Source organism: Palaemon carinicauda, chromosome 28 (genome assembly GCF_036898095.1).
Source record: "Palaemon carinicauda isolate YSFRI2023 chromosome 28, ASM3689809v2, whole genome shotgun sequence".
In the NCBI taxonomy this organism is placed as follows: Eukaryota; Metazoa; Arthropoda; class Malacostraca; order Decapoda; family Palaemonidae; genus Palaemon; species Palaemon carinicauda.
The window spans coordinates 49,335,784-49,354,686 of record NC_090752.1 but is presented as its reverse complement, the minus strand read 5'-3'; the positions used below and the strand labels follow the sequence as shown (position 1 = coordinate 49,354,686).

The 18,903-nt window shown below is 34.5% G+C and overlaps 1 protein-coding gene across 1 annotated transcript in view; it reads left to right on the top strand.

Moving 5' to 3' along the window:
• LOC137621572 (GATA zinc finger domain-containing protein 7-like) overlaps positions 1 to 18,476 on the top strand; it is a 166,032-nt gene extending 147,556 nt beyond the window's left edge. Inside the window, 3 exon segments of the mRNA XM_068351975.1 lie at positions 6,202 to 6,327; positions 8,279 to 8,467; positions 13,358 to 18,476. Of these exon segments, the coding sequence (XP_068208076.1) occupies positions 6,202 to 6,327; positions 8,279 to 8,467; positions 13,358 to 15,640 (2,598 nt within the window). The 3' untranslated portion in view covers positions 15,641 to 18,476.
• The last annotated feature ends 427 nt before the right edge of the window (positions 18,477 to 18,903 follow it).

Sequence of the window (18,903 nt, the reverse complement as noted above, 5' to 3'; positions counted from 1 at the left end):
TAATGAAATTTGAGTCCGGCAATTGCCGACAGTCACGGATTGGAGAGAGATGACCATGGGGAAGGAGGCTGCATAATTTCTTCAAATTAAAGTAATTTCCGATGCATTAAGCACCCTAAGCATGCATATATATATATATATATATATATAATGCGTGTGTATGTGTGTACAGTGTACATAAATACATGTGTGTATATATATATATATATATAATAACTAACCTTTATGAATATGTATATATATATAATATACATATATATACATATATATATATAATATACATATATATACATATATATATATATATATATATATTATGAAAATAAATGAATAAGCATATGTATAATTTCCTTCAAAAAATATAATTTTGGATGCAATATCCTCCTTCCCCGTGTTCATATCCATCCCAAGCCGAACAGTCAGGTATTGTTATTGCCAGACTCAAATTTCCTTACGTGTTTAGGTCTACGAAGTCAAACCTGATAATCTATGGAACATAGTCATTGCTCTGTCATAAGCCTAGATTCAAACCTAGGCGCTCTGGGTAGTAAACCCTATATGCCGTGGAATCTGAGATAAACATTCATATGAAATACAAATACATATGCCCAAATACATACAGTAGGTGTTTATACGTGTTTATGTTTCACAGGGTTTCACAGGCAAGGATTCCTCACCCAATATCGACCGTGTTTATGAATATACCATAGAATTTCAAAATTAATTTTATGAGATTTCTGCAGGATACCATCTTCACGACATGACTTAGTTTTATATTCTTCTGCAGAATTAAACGCTCTGCCTCTAGGGTTGAGTATAAACACCTGAATCCAATTAATATATGATTTGGCATGTTTACAGCAAACAGGACATTCGTTTGTGCGCCCAGTCCTGTTTATCCCACCGTTACCCGACTTTGCTTCACGGTGAGCGTCCTTAATTTATCGGTTTTTCTCTTAATTTATTTCTCTTTATCGCCAAATTCCTACTTAAAAAGATACACCAGATGTCAAGTGATATCGATAAGAAGAAATCCTACGTGAGGATATAAAGGAGCCGCGGTAAAAAACGATCATGGAGAGAGAGAGAGAGAGAGAGAGAGAGAGAGAGAGAGAGAGAGAACTGAAGACTGTATAGTCAATGTTATCTCCAGTTTTGATTTTTTCCTTTTTTTTCCCTCCTCCTCTTGAAAGAGTTTACTTCTAGAATCATAAACAGATGTTCTTTTAGCAAGGATAAGTTTATTATCTTGTATTGTCTAATGGTGGCCTATTGGAAACGTCCCTGCTTGGTGTTCGGCCGGACTGGGGTTCGAGTCCAGCTCAAGTTCCTTGTGAGCTAAGGTTGGTGAGTTTTGGGGATCCAATAGGTCCACCTGCTGAGTCACAGCAGTCATTGCCTGGCCTTACCTGGTCCTTGCTTGGGTTTGGTCGCAAATCATAATTATGGTCTCTGTCTTATGACTTTGTCTTGCTATGCCAGTGTCCCCTGCCTCTGCCATTCATTAGCGGCTTTTAAAGTCAGAAATATGCTACTTTCATTATCATTTTTTTTTTATCGTACGAAAACTCTCAATAATTATGCTCTTCCAATTTATAGGCTCTCTCTCTCTCTCTCTCTCTCTCTCTCTCTCTCTCTCTCTCTCTCTCTCTCATATATATATATATACTATATGTGTTGTGTATATATATATGTATATATATATGTATATATATATGTATATATATGTATATATATATATATATATATATACATACACATACACATACACATTCATTACCGCTAGAGAGTTATTAGCTCCTTTGAATGACAAGACAGTACTGCATCGGATCGTTCCCTCTGGTTACGGCTCATTATAAGTGTGCCTACACACCGGATAAATTGGGCTATTCTTACTATTTCTGCTTTATCATACACCTGCCAATACTGAGATAACCAAACAATTCTTCTTCACTCAATGGGTTAACTACTGCAATGTAATGGTTCAGTGGCTACTTTCCTATTGGTAAGGGTAGAAGAGACTCTAGCTATGGTTAGCAGGTTACTCCAAAGTCAAACCATTGTTCTCTAGTCTTGGGTAGTGCCATCACCTTTGTACCATGGCCTTCCACTGATTTAGATTAGACTTCTTTTGCTTGGGGATACGCTTGGGCATTCTGTTCTATCTTATTTGTTTTAATCTGTTTTTTTAGTTTATATTTGAAAGGTCTAATTTAATGTAGTTACTGTTCTTGAAATATTTTATTATGATTGTTTATTCTTCTCTTGTAGTTTATTTGTTTCCTTGTTTCCTTTCCTCACTGGGATATTTTTTCCTGTTAGAGCGCTTGGGCTTATAGCTTATTGCTTTTCCAATAAGCGTTATAGTCTAGCTTGTAATTATACATATATATATATATATATATATATATATATGTATATATATATATATATATATAAAGCCTAGTAACTCGAACCAGGTTTTTAGTTTATCAAATGGTTTAAGTTTTATACTAGAGGGACTAGTACTTGAAAAGTACTCCAGTGATTATTTTTCTCAATGGAATTATTTTTTAATGATCAAAGCATCCATAATAAGATAACTAATCTTGCACCGACAATAACGGGAACTGATTGGGTAAGTTTAGTCGAGATTCATGTGTATATTATTTTTTTGAATAGCATTTTTCATGTTTTATCTTGTATTGCATATTCTTTACGTCCGTCTTTTTATTCAATTGTGATTCTTCTTATAAAATTTCTATTTGGTATTAGAAAAAAAAAGGAAAATATTTGTTTTGCATTAACTAATTGACTAATGACTCTCCATATGGCAACACCTTCAACGATATGTTGTTATTTGAAAGCTTTGACTTTTTTTTTATTCTTTACATTAATATGTAAAGCACTATAAATTTAATATTCGAGCATTTTAAAATATCCGAATTTAACCAGAAATTTTCACAGAAACCTGTAAGCTGTTGAAAAATCCTTGGAATTCACTGTCTGCAAATTTCGAAATTTATTATTATTATTATTATTATTATTATTATTATTATTATTATTATTATTATTATTATTATTATTATTATTATTATTATCTAAGCTACAACCCTAGTTGCAAAAGTAGGATGCTATAAACCCAAGGGCTCCAACATGGAAACATAGCCCAGTGAGGAAAGGAAATATACTCTATATGAGAGGTAATGAAGAAATAAAATTAATTTTTGTCAAGAACAGATCTTTCACATATAAACCTTATTTGCTTATCAATCTGATTCTAATATGTTTCTAAGGGTTCAGTTTTAGTGAGTTGATCTGTAATTTCATCCAATTCCTAAACTCAATCATATCGATTACCAGATGATATGATTTATTCATTCTAGAATTAGTATTTTGGTTTCTTTGCATGTTGAATTAACTTAATTTCTTGGTTTTAATAGTTAACTAGGATTAGTGTCTAAGTTGGCTTAATTTCTATAGAGTAATATCCCAGCGACTTTAAATGTCCAATAGACTTGATTTCTGGACTTTAATATCCCAAAGACTTTTAGAATCTCAATTCAATTAATCTCGATAGGATACAGTCAGCCTTCGTGTCGCATCCTCTCTGTGTGTGATGAAACCCAGCTTCACATTTTCTTCTGAACAAATCTTCCCTCTCCCGCTCTTGGCATCTGTCGTTGAAGAGGACTTAGAACTCTCTCTCTCTCTCTCTCTCTCTCTCTCTCTCTCTCTCTCTCTCTCAGCATAACTGTCGAGTGAATTTCTAACCCCCACGACGAGAGAGAGAGAGAGAGAGAGAGAGAGAGAGAGAGAGAGACTGGGGTGCGTGTGTTTATTGTCTAAAGAAACTGCAAAGGTATTTCAGATATGAAAATTGGTCCTTGTACTGTTGTTGTGTTTTTTCATTTTCAAAAAATTTAGTTCTTTATTTTTCTTAATTTTAGGTGTTAAGTATACATTTTTTTGGCATATGTTTTTAGTATAAGAAAAATAGGATTGCATAATGTTATTTGTAGTTTTTTCTGTACACATTTTAAAATATTGAATTACTAGATATTTTTTCTTCTGTTATCATTGGGGCCTAACAATATGACGAATATATTGAAGGTCTCAATAATGTCCTATTTTTCTTTGTATTGAAAATTTAATCTCTAATGACTAAAGTTAACGCATTAAGATATGACCAAAGCATTAAGTTTAAGGAGACCCCAAAAATTTTAAAAATTAAGAACCATAGTAAAGGAATGATTAACATTATATATTAAGACAATTCGTATTACAACTTCATTTATAGGGGTTAGGGGTTGTTTTAAACCAACCCAGCTCATTAAAAAAAATAACTTTGAAGCATGAAATGAACGTAATTTTTTAAGAGTTTAAATAGATGCATTTCTCTGGATAATCAATAGTTAACTTATTCCTCGACTCAGTCAGGGAGGGTATATTTCTACTCTTCTCTCTCTTTTTTTTTTTTTTTTTTTTTTTTTTTTTTTTTTTTTTTTTAATAAACTCATTCCTCGACTCAGCCAGGGAGGGTATATTTCTACTTTTTTTTTTTTTTTCACTAGCGTTTGCCGATTGTTTGGATAAGAATTTTACGGCGGCCGAGTCGAAGTCGTTCCTTTCCGATGATCAAACACCGAATTCTGGTGCATCGGATTCCCTTGTTTTGAATATGTTTGTTTATTTTGTTCTTTATGTAAATAAGCTCAGTTTTTCGTTTGTTTTTGTTCCCCTTTTGGTTTAATCCCCTGTTTGTATGGGTTATGTCTATTCCTACCTACTCTTTAATCGTTCTTATTTATTCAGTGTTCTGTGTGTTTAAATCATTAGAAAAATGATTTCTGAAAATATTAAATGAATAAAGGAATAATTAAATAGTCTCAAATTTATAAGAAAGAATATCAGGTCTGTATTGAATTAATATAAATTTCTTTTTACACTTTTATTTTCTTTACGTGGCACTTCATAACATCATATGAGGGTACACTCGGGCACACTATTGTATCTAATTTCTCTTCCTCATGTTTTGTTAAAGTTAATATAGGAGATATTTATGTTAATATTATTCATAAAATATTTATTTTTTCCTTGTTTCCTTTCCTCACTGGGCGATTTTCCCTGTTGGAGCCCCTGTGCTTATAGCATTCTGCTTTTCCAACTAGGGTTGTAGCTTAGCAATTAATAATAATAATAATAATATGAAATCAGCATGCTGGAAAGGATATAAGGAATTTGATTAGTTTACTGGTGAATCAGGTAAATTTTCTGTTCATTGTTGAATTGAAATTTCATCTATTATTGCCTACACTTCTTAACTTTATATGAATTGGAGTACAATGACTAGTTACAAGGGACATGTAACTCTACTGAAACAACTACCATGGTTTCATTTGGCAGTGGCCAGGACCCAGTTTTAATAGCCTACGGAGTTAACTAGCCACGTTTCATTGTGGCAAATTTATTGACACCACTTGCAAAATTTGTTTATCTTGAATGTCAACCAACTCTCAATTGTTCCATGCCCCCTCTCTCTCTCTCTCTCTCTCTCTCTCTCTCTCTCTCTCAATGTCAACCAACTCTCAATTGTTTCATGCTCTCTCTCTCTCTCTCTCTCTCTCTCTCTCTCTCTCAGTGTCAACCAACTCTCAATTGTTTCATGCCCACCCCCCCTCTTTCTCTCTCTCTCTCTCTCTCTCTCTCTCTCTCTCTCTCTCTCTAATGAATTATGAATTTCATTGTATTATTTTTTACCGAATTAGTAATTTTGATTGGCAGGAGAAATAATTAAAAGAAAATTTCCTTGAATACATGCTTTTCGTTTACTACTGATGAATATATGACTTTTCATTAAGTTCTTTCTGTAACTTCAGATTCAACCATAACAGCGAGTGTCAGATTTTCTAAGACATGTAATATGTCAGAAACCAATTTCTGCATTATTATTATTATTATTATTATTATTATTATTATTATTATTATTATTGTTTTTGTTCTAGTAGAGACCCTATTGAAACGTTAGAATACTGCAGCGATGAATTAATGTTAACTACACCCCCAAGAAATTAGCAAAGACCTTATAAATAAAATACTGAAACTTAAGATAACATATCGTAAAGCTTCGTGTGTCTGTGGTGTAGGTGACAATGAAACATAGATAAGGAACTTCGATTAAAAATTATTGAAACTATCAAGAGCATTGTTCTTTCCTTGCAGGTCCGCGCTCATCGTGATGACTGGGAGGCCGAGAGAAGTGAGAAGAGGTCAGCTGAGGCCGCCCTTGCTGAGACGGAAGCCAGGGCAGCTCTCCTCCTGCAGGAACTACAGCTACTTCAGGCTAAGGTTTGTGGACATGTCGAGTACTTCACAGAGTGTTTAGCGATACAGTATACACTGTTTGTACCCAGTTAGAAGGGAAATCCATTTTTAGACTTTGATGTTGATGGAAAAAAAAAAAAACAGGCTGAGAAGAGTAGAAAACTGAAGTCAGTAAATGTTAAAACAGTTTGGAGATATAGAAAAATTATAAAAGAATATCAATTGGAATAACCTCTCTCTCTCTCTCTCTCTCTCTCTCTCTCTCTCTCTATATATATATATATATATATATAGAATATATATATATATATATATGTATATATATATATGTGTTGTGTGTGTGTGTGTGTGTGTGGAATTCACAGAAGCTGACACGTGATAAGTATAAAATGTATATTAGCCACGGAAGGAGAAATTAAAAGACGTTATGGAGTTAGTACTTTCGTCCATAGGGATATCAACAGATTCATCAACAGACTCAACAATGAGTCTGTTGATGTCCCTAATGGACGAAAGTGCTAATTCCAATCAAGCCTTTTCATTTTTCCTTCCGTGACTATATTTTAGCTTTTCTGAGTATAGTTTCTCTTTTTCTTTTATGACTCAAATTTTTTTTTATAACTCCTTTTCTCTACACTTTTTTTAGTGTTGAATTCTCAGAATCACAAGTTTACCGTCTTTAGCCGATGTTCTTTCGTCACAACATTATTTTAAGCTGTTCCAATTGCCAGTTGTTTTCTAATTTTCATTCATAACGTTTCGTAACATTTTACCATTCATCTCTTAACCTTAAGTAATGTTCTACTTATGTCTGGTAGACATTGAAATTATACGGATATCACTTATTCCCTTGGTTTTGTTGCTCCGTTAGTTCGGTCAGAAATATTAACCTTTTACCATCACCATATCAGTATTTAGGTGCATAGGTGCTAACTGGTTAACCTATTTCTAAAAATAATTTCATTTTTCACATCTTTCACTGGTTTTTTCCCTCACTTATACCTCTTCGTTTGTATAAATGTTAGTTTGCTCCTTTTGACTTTTTTCCTAATCCTCGAACTCCTTTTCTGTTTATAGCAATTATCTTCCTATTTTTCACTCTTCCAATCTGCAAGTACCTCAAACTGATTATATCTTACAATTATTTGCCTTTCTTTCAGTCTGGAGGTATCTCAGCTTGATAATGTCTTGCTATTTTTTTACCTTGTTCATTTTCATCTTTCTTGTAATATGCAGGTACTTCAGCTTTATTTTGTTTTACTCCTTTTCACCTTTTCTAATCTCCAGGTACCTCAGCTTGATCATATATGGCTAATTTTCAAAATTCCAATCTTTAGTTACCCTGAGCTTGATTATATCTTGCTCCTTTTTACCCTTCTTCCGGTCCAGTGTTACTCCATTTTTATCCAGTTTTACTCATTTTCACCTTTCTTCCAATGTGCTTGGAGCTTCATTTTTAGGACATCTCGCTTTTTTCGGCTTTCTTTCAATCCCCTTCCACCACATTTTGATCATATTCTGCTATTTTGACTTTCCAATCCGATAGCATTCTATTTTGATCACATGCTGCTACTTTTATTTTTCTTACAATTTTTTTTTTGGTTAACTATTTTCAACTTAAAATCAATTTACCGTAGTTTCATTTTGATAACTCCTTTCTCTTCTTTTACCTTTTTTCAAATCCACTTGACCTCCAACTCATTACACAATTTTGTTTACCTTTCTTCCTACCCACTTGCATTCAATTTTACCCCTTCTTATTCTATTATTTCCATTATCAACTGTTTGTATTCCATTTTTCATATCTAATTTTTTACACATTCCATTCCACTTACAATTTTTTTTACCTTCCTTCATATCCGCTTGAATTCAATCGTATTTATCTTTTTCATTACTCCCAATCCGTTTGTATTCCTTCTGCCTACTGTCTCTTTTCTCTACCTTCCAATCGACTCATGTTCTCTTCGTATTGCAGCTAGCTGACAGCGAAAGTAAGAGGGGATTGTGCTGGCGCTGCCTTTGCCCTAGAACCGATTTCAACAACCACAGGAGCGGATCCAACAGCGCTCCCAGGACGCCACAGGCTTCCCCCATACCTGCTCCTGGAGGAGGGGCGTCTCCCGCACCAGTTATTCCTTCAGCCCCTCCGCCAGATAATCCTCCAGTAAGTATTTGCTTATAATGAATTATTTTTTTCATGGATGGCCTTTTGTGGACCAGGATTTCCTTTTCTTTGATTGAAGCTACAGAAGGCTTTAGTCATTAACCAAGACTAATGAGTTTTCACCTTTGTTCTGTGTTGGTATTCTGCATTAATGCGTTACTTGTAATTGCAACATGGCCAATTTTAAGTACATGCATTTTTTATATATATATATATATATATATATATATATATATATATATATATACATACATACATACATACATATATATATATATATATATATATATATATATATATATATATATATATATATAGACACAAACATACACAATTTCATTTTCTGAAAACCATTTGCCATTAATGAAAAAATGAACATGATAGTTTCACGAAGGTATTGGAATAATGCCCATACGTATATGCATAAAGATTTTCCATGTGGTATGTTGTAACTGGAATATTTTCTTAACCACCTCTCTCTCTCTCTCTCTCTCTCTCTCTCTCTCTCTCTCTCTCTCTCTCTCTCCACGTGTGATATTATGTTGTTTTCTTTCGAAAATCATTCAAATAACGACAGGAAAGTTTTAATGGAATGCAAATGCAGGAAAATAGTTCCCCAAATGAATAAATATGAGGCGATACTTCGTCAAAACAAGAGAATAGTAAATTACACAGTAATTAAAAGTGGAGCAAACAAGAAATACTAATTGGAATACTAACAACATGTTTACAGATTTTGCATGGCATCAAGCACAGCTGCCTGCAAATAAACTATTGCATGATAAACAATAGCACAATAAACATCTTTCGCTTATAAGAACCCAACTAAACATGCAAATGTCGCCGCTAAATAGGTTTGTTTGTTTTACAAGCTGTAATAGGTAATACTTGAGAGTGGTTCTCTCATGCATCTTCTGTCTATCAATATTTATGGTTGTATTCGATTGTATCAGAATTTTGGAAAGCAGGTAGCATGTTTTGAGAAGCCCATTCCTTCGTTCTTCAAGCTGTTGCACGTGCAAAAGTAATTGGATATGGACACTTTGGAAGATATGATAGAGACGCTGTAAGTTCTGCTGTCGTTTTTATTTTTTCTCGTAATTTTGAAATGTATCGAATAGGATTGTAGATGTTGTGGCCACGGAATAATTGGTGGGGGTTTTGGTGGTAGTTATGTAATCTGTTATCATTTATACATATATATATATACTGTATATATATATATATATATATATAATATATATATATATATATATATATATGTATATATATATATATATATATATATATATATATATATATATATATATATATATATATATATATATATACTGTATATATATATATATATATTTATATATTTATATATATATATATATATATATATCTATATATATATATATATATATGTATATATATAGATATATCTATATATATATATATATATATATACAAATATATATATATATACAGTATATATATGTTTGTGTGTATATATAATTCTCCTTTCGCACCATATTCTCTAGATTGTAATGATCACAGCACTAGAATTTGTAGTCGTACCAGTAATCATTGCTGCACATTTATAATTGCAATTACTATTAATTCACCATTACATATTTTCAAGCCATTAAATATAGCCACAGTCTTGTATGTAGTCCTAAACACACTGAATTCTCTATAAAAACTCTTGTAGACATTTCACACAGTATAACATTATTTTCTTTACTGGAATTCCTTCTAAGTTCTTTACTGTTGCTAAGCGGGAAAGAAACGTTAAACATTAAAATGGCCTCAGTGTGCATAGCATTTACAAAGGCCAATTTTATCTTGGGCTTGTGTTGTCATTGTTGTTTTTCTTGTTTTGAATTATGTTTCTCTTGTTCTTTCTTTTTTAATTTTCTGGTTTATTCATCTTTTATTTTTAAATCTACATTGGATTATTTTCATTCTGCGGTTGCAAGTCAGTTCATATGTTCATTTTTGTAGTGGGAAAGAAAATTATAGATTTGGAATATTTTTGTAAAATTAACTTTAATTCTCCTCGTCTTGTTCTCGTGTTCAATTCCTCTAAACTGGTAAATGCCATAAGTTTAAAGTAATCATATATCTAATAGTTCTATTGAACTGGATTAAGTCATAATTGTTTTTATAAAGAACAAGCAACAAATAATTATTTCCTTGAAAATATGTGTATATATTTTTCTGCAACCGAATCTACTGTTAGATCCCAAAGCTTGTCAAATGAATTAAATAAAGAGAAGGAAATCGAGATGGCACAGTATCCACGTAATAGGATAAGTACAATAAATCTGTCGTTTTTATCTACTTAATTGTGTACGTTTATCTACTTTGAAAATTCCCCTTTAGAGCGCCCTCGATGTTTGAAGTTGTGTATTTTCGAAGGGGTCCCTTAAATTAGTTTTAGATGAAGATAGAAGCTATAATAAATGCCATGGTACTGTATCGGTCACCTGTAAGACTGACTTAGATTCTGTTGAATTACTTTTATTATATTTATTAGTTGAACGTAAATCAACACATATTGGCTTTCATATTAAAGGTTTACTATCATGGGAAATAGGCGAATAACATTCCACTTCTTGGTAGGCAGTTCAAGTAACAACCAAGGAATTACTTTCGCAAGTTTGATCTCGTGTCAATTAGTAGTCATCATCTCATAGTCCCCTGTCATTTACTCTGTTGGTTTCTGAAGTCCCATTGTGACCCATCGGCTCTACGAACCAGACACCTTAAGATGTTGACTGAGATTTGTCTATTTTTATCCGATCCAATGACCAATCTGAAGGAAGACAAATGTTATTCACAATCCAATATTCGGCCGTAGGATTACATAGTCGTGTGTGTGTGTGTGTGCTTTTTTTTTTGAAATCTATGGCTAAATACCAATATTTGCAGGTTCTCAGTGTAAAATCTTCATAACATAATGTCATTAATTTTACAATACCATAAATAGATTCAGGCACATTCATATTATGTTTTCAGAATATGGAATTGTGAATGTAGGTGCATCATTTCCATATTCATTGTACTAAATAAGATTTAGCATCTAACTGAAGTAGAATTATGCAAATATTGCCTTACCCAGCCAGCGGAAAACATTTTATCCAGTTATTCACTGGTTGAAAGAAAGAGGCTTAAATTTTTTGACCTGGCAGAACCAGCAACTCCAGAAGACCCCTCCCCCAACTTCCTCTCACCCCCCCCCCCCCCCATCGTTTTGTAGTTTCTTGTCTCAATATGACCCCTTGCAGAGAAAGCAAGTAATTGGGTTCTTGCATTGTTGATACAGTCATGTTTTGAAACTTGTGGCTTTTTTATGATGTTAGCAAGAAGGGTTAATTACACAGACGCATATAGTTCAAGTCTTGAAGGTCACCTTTGAGATACGGCCCTTCCCGGAGACAGCATCGTTAACATTTCCGTTCTTCTCTTGGTGATAAACATCAGCTATCTGCGGCAGACAGGATTCTTTCATTAAAATTCATGGCGGCAAAGGAGGAAACGCCAGTTTCTCTCTCATTTGCATGTGAAAAAACCTATGCTATGGCAGTTTAACCATCTTGTTTCGAGGCTCCCAACATAACCCTTTTTTATTTCCCCCGTTTATTCCTCAAATACATTTGCAGATATGTGATGGGATTGTTTACTCGTGGCCTTATTTCCATAGCCGAATTGGGCAGGCAGGAACACTTAGTCATGTGAACGTTTTGTTTCTTAAAACTTTTAATTTATCATTCTTATTTTTTTAATTTTTGCTTTGGCCGTAGTCTCCTCGGTGGTGATACTTGTAATGGATTTTATGCATATGATTTACCCAAGGTTTTATAATCACGTATGTGCATGTTGGTGTGTAATCAGTATCCCTTTTGTTCGAGACGAATGAGATGCCTTTACGCAGTTCGCTAACATCAAACATCCCATCTGACAAACGCCAAACTCTCGACCGAAGATGACCACCTTCTTTCTCTTTCGTTTTCTCTTGTTTTTTTTTTCTTTCTCCTCCTTAGGTGTGACTATACCCATTGTCCTGGTGTGACCCTCACTACCCCTACTCATACCCTCAAATCCTTGGAAGGACATCATTAACTGACGAACAACAACATCATCTGCATCCTCTACTACAATATCCTCCTACAAACGATGTTGAAAGACTTGAGGTAGGCATGTGGTTATGGCTTTTACACTTTCGCACTTTCGATGTCAGCATAGTATACATGAAGATTAACACGAGTTAACTATTAGGCAGAAGACATAAAATCTCTAACCGAATGACGTACGAATATCTATCTTTTTGTCTTGAAGATGGGAACGCACATCATAAATACATGTTTTGTATAACATTTACTCAAGCACCGTTATCAAATAAATCAGAATAAGATAAAAATAGAACCAATAACAAGTCTGAATCAAACGATGACATTATGATTAAGATAAGACGAATATTATCTAGTCAAACTGAATGCCTTCGTTTTTCGTTGTCTTGTTTACATTTTTATTTTATTCTAACAACTACACTAACCGAATTCTCTCTCTCTCTCTCTCTCTCTCTCTCTCTCTCTCTCTCTCTCTCTCTCTCTCTCTCTCTCTCTCTCTCTCTCTCATAATGTGGATACCCTTCTTTTGTACTGATTCCAACTTGCTTGTGATGTCATATTTGAGAGTTTCTTCCTGAAGTACTGTTGCCTCATAGAATAAAGATTTATTGTAGCCATCACCTCACTTCTTTGCACTATTAGTTGCCTAGATGTCCTTTTTGAATTCTTATTTGGATATTTAAAGACCAGATTTGCTCATACTTAATTTTCTTTTATTGGCATGCAATACATCTCACCGTGTTCCATGAATAATGTTGCACAATCTTTTCAGGTTCCATTAAAGGGGTGGATTCCTGTATCTATGTTACATCAGATTGCCTTCAGCGGAGCGACGCCCGAACACCAGACGCCCGTCGTTCAAAGTCAGTCTCACCCTCAGCAACCAAGTAGGACATTTGCACCAGTCCAACCACAGAACTTACAAAATCCCCAACAGCAGCATTTGCACCAATCACAGCCTCAACAGCAGCAACAGAAATCTTACTACCAGCAATCACAACAGCAGCAGAATCAAGTTAAGCAACATCTGCAAGTTCAGCAGCAACCAAGACAACTACAACATCAGATTCAAAACCAGCAGCAGCGACAGTCTACTCTGAATTGTATGCCAAAGCCAGTTCCTCTGTCATCTGCAGGTAACATTGTTAAAGGCTCTGAATTTATGCCGAGCAACAGTCCCAGTGAAAATTCAGCCATAAAAGTGGGAAACACAATTGGTGGAATTGATGACAAGAAGCGCTATGAAGCCATGGGGGCTAGGCCAAAGGTCCTAGGAGACCTCCAGGCAGTAGTTACTAAAGGTATTGGCGTCATGGAGGACGAAAAGAGTGCAAAACATCGTGCTAGGTCTATATTAGCCAGTGCCATCCCAGTTTCTCCAGTGTCCAGTGGTCCCTCCACTCCTTGTGGAATTAGTGTTACCCGTACTTCATCAAATATGCCAAAGGGATATGTGCCTATTACATCAACGGTGCTGACCCCTATCAATTTCCGTCCACCATTTGTGGCCCACAAGCGACCGTCTGCTATGAAACATTTGGGCCAGGGAGGTAAGGTTTCTTCACATGTATCTTCTGGTATTGGAAACATAGCACCTCCAACTCATGTGCGAAGTGAATCGTCACCTGCATCTCTCCCTAGTTGTAATAGCAATAATGCTAGCACAGCTATAAATCCGCCAGCCAATTCTGTTAAAAAACAACGGAATGATGTATCAATGCTCTCAGACAAAACTGGGAATCCATCTTTCTCAGGTAATGCACAAAATGCATCTCAGTCCAAAGAAAATATGAAAAGTTCAAATAATACACAGATAAATTGTTCAAATGTAGGCAACTCTAGAGAGAGCGAAAAATCATCATCAGTAGTAGTCAACACAATCAAATCACCTGAGTGTACTGATGGAATATCTATTGTAACAACAACAATATCTTGTTCAAGTCCCTGTACCTTAACTACAACATCATCTTCATCTGGTCAGAACCAAGGGTCCAAAGGTGCAGACACATCAATACCCCATACCTCACCTAGTACCACAAGTAGTGTAACTGCATTTGCCTCCATTACAGTTACAACAACTGCCGCAAATCAGACTAACTCTAACAACACTACATCAACGTATTCTTCAAGCACCTCTTCCAGGTCTTCATCACCAGGGATATCCCTCACTACATTTGGATTAAATTCAGAAGGTCGTGGAATACCTGGGGCCATCTGCTTTGCCCTTGGGTGTGATCAGAAAGGAACCAGAAGCCCTCAGCATTGTGTTTCCCCTCGTAGGACGTCTACTTCATCAGTTATGAGCCCCACATCAGATTTGTCGACTGCTGGACAGTCACAAAAAGATGTGAAGCCTCCTACAACAGTCAAAAGTCCAACTATCATTATAAACAATGCTCCTCCACCAACTACTGTGAAAGAGGAACATTGGTGGTCAGTTGAAAGTCCTGGTAGAAGTAAACAGCAGAACAGCCAGAGTGGAAAGCTTGTAAACTCTACTTGGGTTAGGTTAATGGGTGGTCAGGCCAATAATCGTCCAGGATCTGGCCTCCCTTGGCGTACTGCTAGAGCTGTGTCGGGGCAACATCTGAACCAAGCAAGGAAATTATCTAATGAAGAAGTATCTAATGCCCCAACCTCACCAAACAGCGTTTCCTCGTCAACAGCTACCTTTAACTACACACCAGCTGTTAATTCTCCTCCTTCTTCGAACCTGTCTTCAGCCACCAACTCTGCTCCTTCATCACCACCACCAAATCATAATCCACCCCACAATGAAGACCTCAAGTCTATGGCATCTAAAAATATTTCATCTGCAATACTCAGCTATGAACTGAGTGCAAAGTGTGAATCAGTAACAACTCCCACAGAAACCAAACCAAGTCAGGCGTGGTCAGGGAGTGGAGTTGACAGTTCTATGAATGATGGTGTAATAACAATGACAAGAAGAGACCTTGTGTGTCCATCTTGCCAAATGCTCTTTCCTCCAGAAAAACACCTAAAATTTTTAGATCACTTTGAAGTTTGCAGAGGACCAGAATATGCAGATTTATAGCCGTAGGTAAATGATTAGGACCTGCATACTATTTGGTAGAATTAAGAAAGCCTAAATACCTTTTTTTATAAGAAAAAAAGGAAGCTGTGGTGTTTTTATAAAGGTGCAAACAGATTTTTTTAGGTGAAAGTTGTACTCAAGTGCACATTTGCGCAATAATCTTGCAGATAGCTAGTGTAATAAGGTTTTGGTTTCATTTTTGCAACTGTGATTACACATGTGTTTTCAGTACATAGGACGATTTCATTGAAAGTTCCCCAACAGGGTTTGTTTTGGGACCTTAGTAAGTTTTTCAAAGTGAACAATAGTAATATATAAGGTCTTAAAACTGATACTTGGTTGACAAAATATGTAGCTGCAGAGGTTGTGATTTATTAGAGTTATGAAATAAGCCTACGCTGGCATTTGGACCTTACCATGACATTACAAATGTAAGACATTTCAAAAACGACATATTTGGTGTGAGACTGGACAAACCGTAACTTATGCAATTCCTGAAGTGGCCTTAAATGGGCTAGTCTTGAATAGCTTATGTTCAACTGGTAATTTGTTTGGAAGCTACATCTCAAGCACCATGACTTTGCATCCAGTCAATACACAGAAGATCATAGTATAATGCTAATTACAAGCATGAAACTCATTACAAACCCATTAACAAATGGAAGAGCTGAGCCGAAACTTTTCTTTGAAGTGATAAACTTGCAATGTCGCTGGGTCATAACACAAGGACATTTTTTATCTGTTTGTGGCAAATTTTCTTTACTTAGCATGAGATACTTGTAGTAAACTTTGTATTCTTGCATTAAAGTCAGTTACAGCTCACTGTGTAGTAGCGATAATCGAAGTTTGGCTGAATTTTATCTATATGGTAAGGAAGTCCTGGAAATGTATATATCATGGAAGTTTCACGTTAAGTCTTTAGACAGCAAGTAAAGGTTGTGAGTGATATCCAGAATTGAAAGTGTGACGATTGAGTTACTATTAAAGATTGTGTTTCTGAGTAGATATTTTGGGTTATTAGGCCAGGTGCATATTACTTATGAATGGGGGTGAAAGTGGGTGGACGACTGTCAGATTAATTATTGATTCATGATTCATGAAGGGTTGTTAGATGCATAAAGCATGTTTGTCTAGTGACTGATGATCAGAAAGTGGCCTATGCTCTCTTTATTTGATTATAACATGTCATCCTTACTTTGCATTTGCAATCATCAAAAGAGCATAAGTGAGTATTACTAAGGGGAGCTTATATTGGTCATGATTTCTGGACACTGCAGTTTGGCAGTGCCGTTGCACTACAGTACCCTTCTATGTGGTCATGATCATGAAAAAAAATTGAATGCTCATTACTTTTAACTTAGATTTTTCTCCATAGCCTGCATGATTGATCATAACTTGGAGTTCTTTCTAGCTTCGTTCATGAAAGTGAAGCACGTTTGTTTGAATGTTTTTGATAGGCACGGTGATTATGATAGCTACATCCATGGTAAGGCAAATGATGGTTAGGGTAGTGTTGTGTCTGTGGGACCATAAGTGATGCTGATAACTACTTCAATGGATTTCCCTTTAAGGTTCGAGATCTGTACTGAAATTATGCTTGCAAGCTTTTGTCCTGGATGGTAGATATATGATAATTGTAGGTATGTTTTATATGTATGTGATTTGAATACCAACGAAATAATTCTTTTCATAAATCTGTTACAGATCTCTCCTTCATTGGGATAATCTTGAACTCTTTACTCTATCTCATGTCTTTGAAAGCATACTATGCAAAATAGTACGTCAATGTTACTTTATATTGTTAAATTACTGCAATAGTTATACTTCGCATGAACTCACACAATTACACATTCTCAATTACCATATGTGATCCCCAAGAATATATAAGATCACATGTCGTAATGAGCAAAGTGTGTTTAACATTTTTTAACCTACATTTATTACTGAAGTTTAGAAATGCACAAACATAAGAAATGATATTTCTTAGCATAACACGTTTATAAGATGCTTATAGATCTGTTTATGCGTTCTGCTTAGCCCCTTTAGAAACTGCGTAGAAGCATAGAAGCGTATGCCTTATTTGCTTTCTCCTTTCGCTCTTTTTCGTTCACCGTGGACTTCTAGGGTTACTCCTACGCAATATGAAATTGTAATACGAAAACTACTGTAGCCTTACAACATAAGTGGATTTATGTGTTAACTGCCTTAGAGCGCAGAAGCTTTTATCGAATCGTGGTGCTAAATTTCATAAAACTAATCCAAGTGTTAGTACATTAAGTAAGCAGATAACGATATAAATGTACTAAACATGTAAAACAGATTTCATCTTATTCCATTTCTGAAGTATCTGTAAGTTGGAATTTCAAAAAAAAAATAGATAAATAAAAACAGATACAGTTGATTGGAATATCAATTGCAAAGGTGAGTATATCATGAAGAGAGTTCATAAACGATTTTATTACGTATTGAAGTTTACACCTCTTAAGCTTTCAAGAATAGTAAGTGACTATCTAAGGCATGTGTTGTATGTCTACAGTACTGTATTTTCATAACCGATTTATCATCGACAAAGTTACAGAAGCATATTGGCTCGGATGATGTTTGTCGAGTTCAATTATGCGTTAGCATGCATATGCATGTTGATAAAATCCATATTTACATGTTTAATGTATAGTTAACGGTACCTTAAGAGTTTTTTGCTGAATCTTTACTCCTTTTTATATGTTCAGTGACAGGCGGAAGCCTATGGTTTCAGACAGGTATACAATATTTCATACATATATGCATGCGTACTAGCACATAATATATATATTGTATATGTACTTATATGTTTAAATATTTATATAAGCATATATATATATATATATATATTATATATATATATATATATATATATATATTTATATATATATATATATATATATAAAGTATGTATGTTTATATATATATATATATATATATATATTTTGATATATATATATGTATATTTATATATACATTACACACACATATATATATATATATATATATATACTGTATTTACAGTATATATATTTATATATATGTATATATTTATATATATATATTTACATCATATGTATTTGTGCATAGAGATTCTCTAATGGGTTAATTTTTATTTATGATTGATACATTGCAATTCTTTTTCTGAACAATAACTGCACTTTGTTCGTCATGGTTAGAAAAAAGCGAGTCTAGTCTTCCTTACGTGTGTTTCTGTTGCATTACGAAGCACATAACTGTAC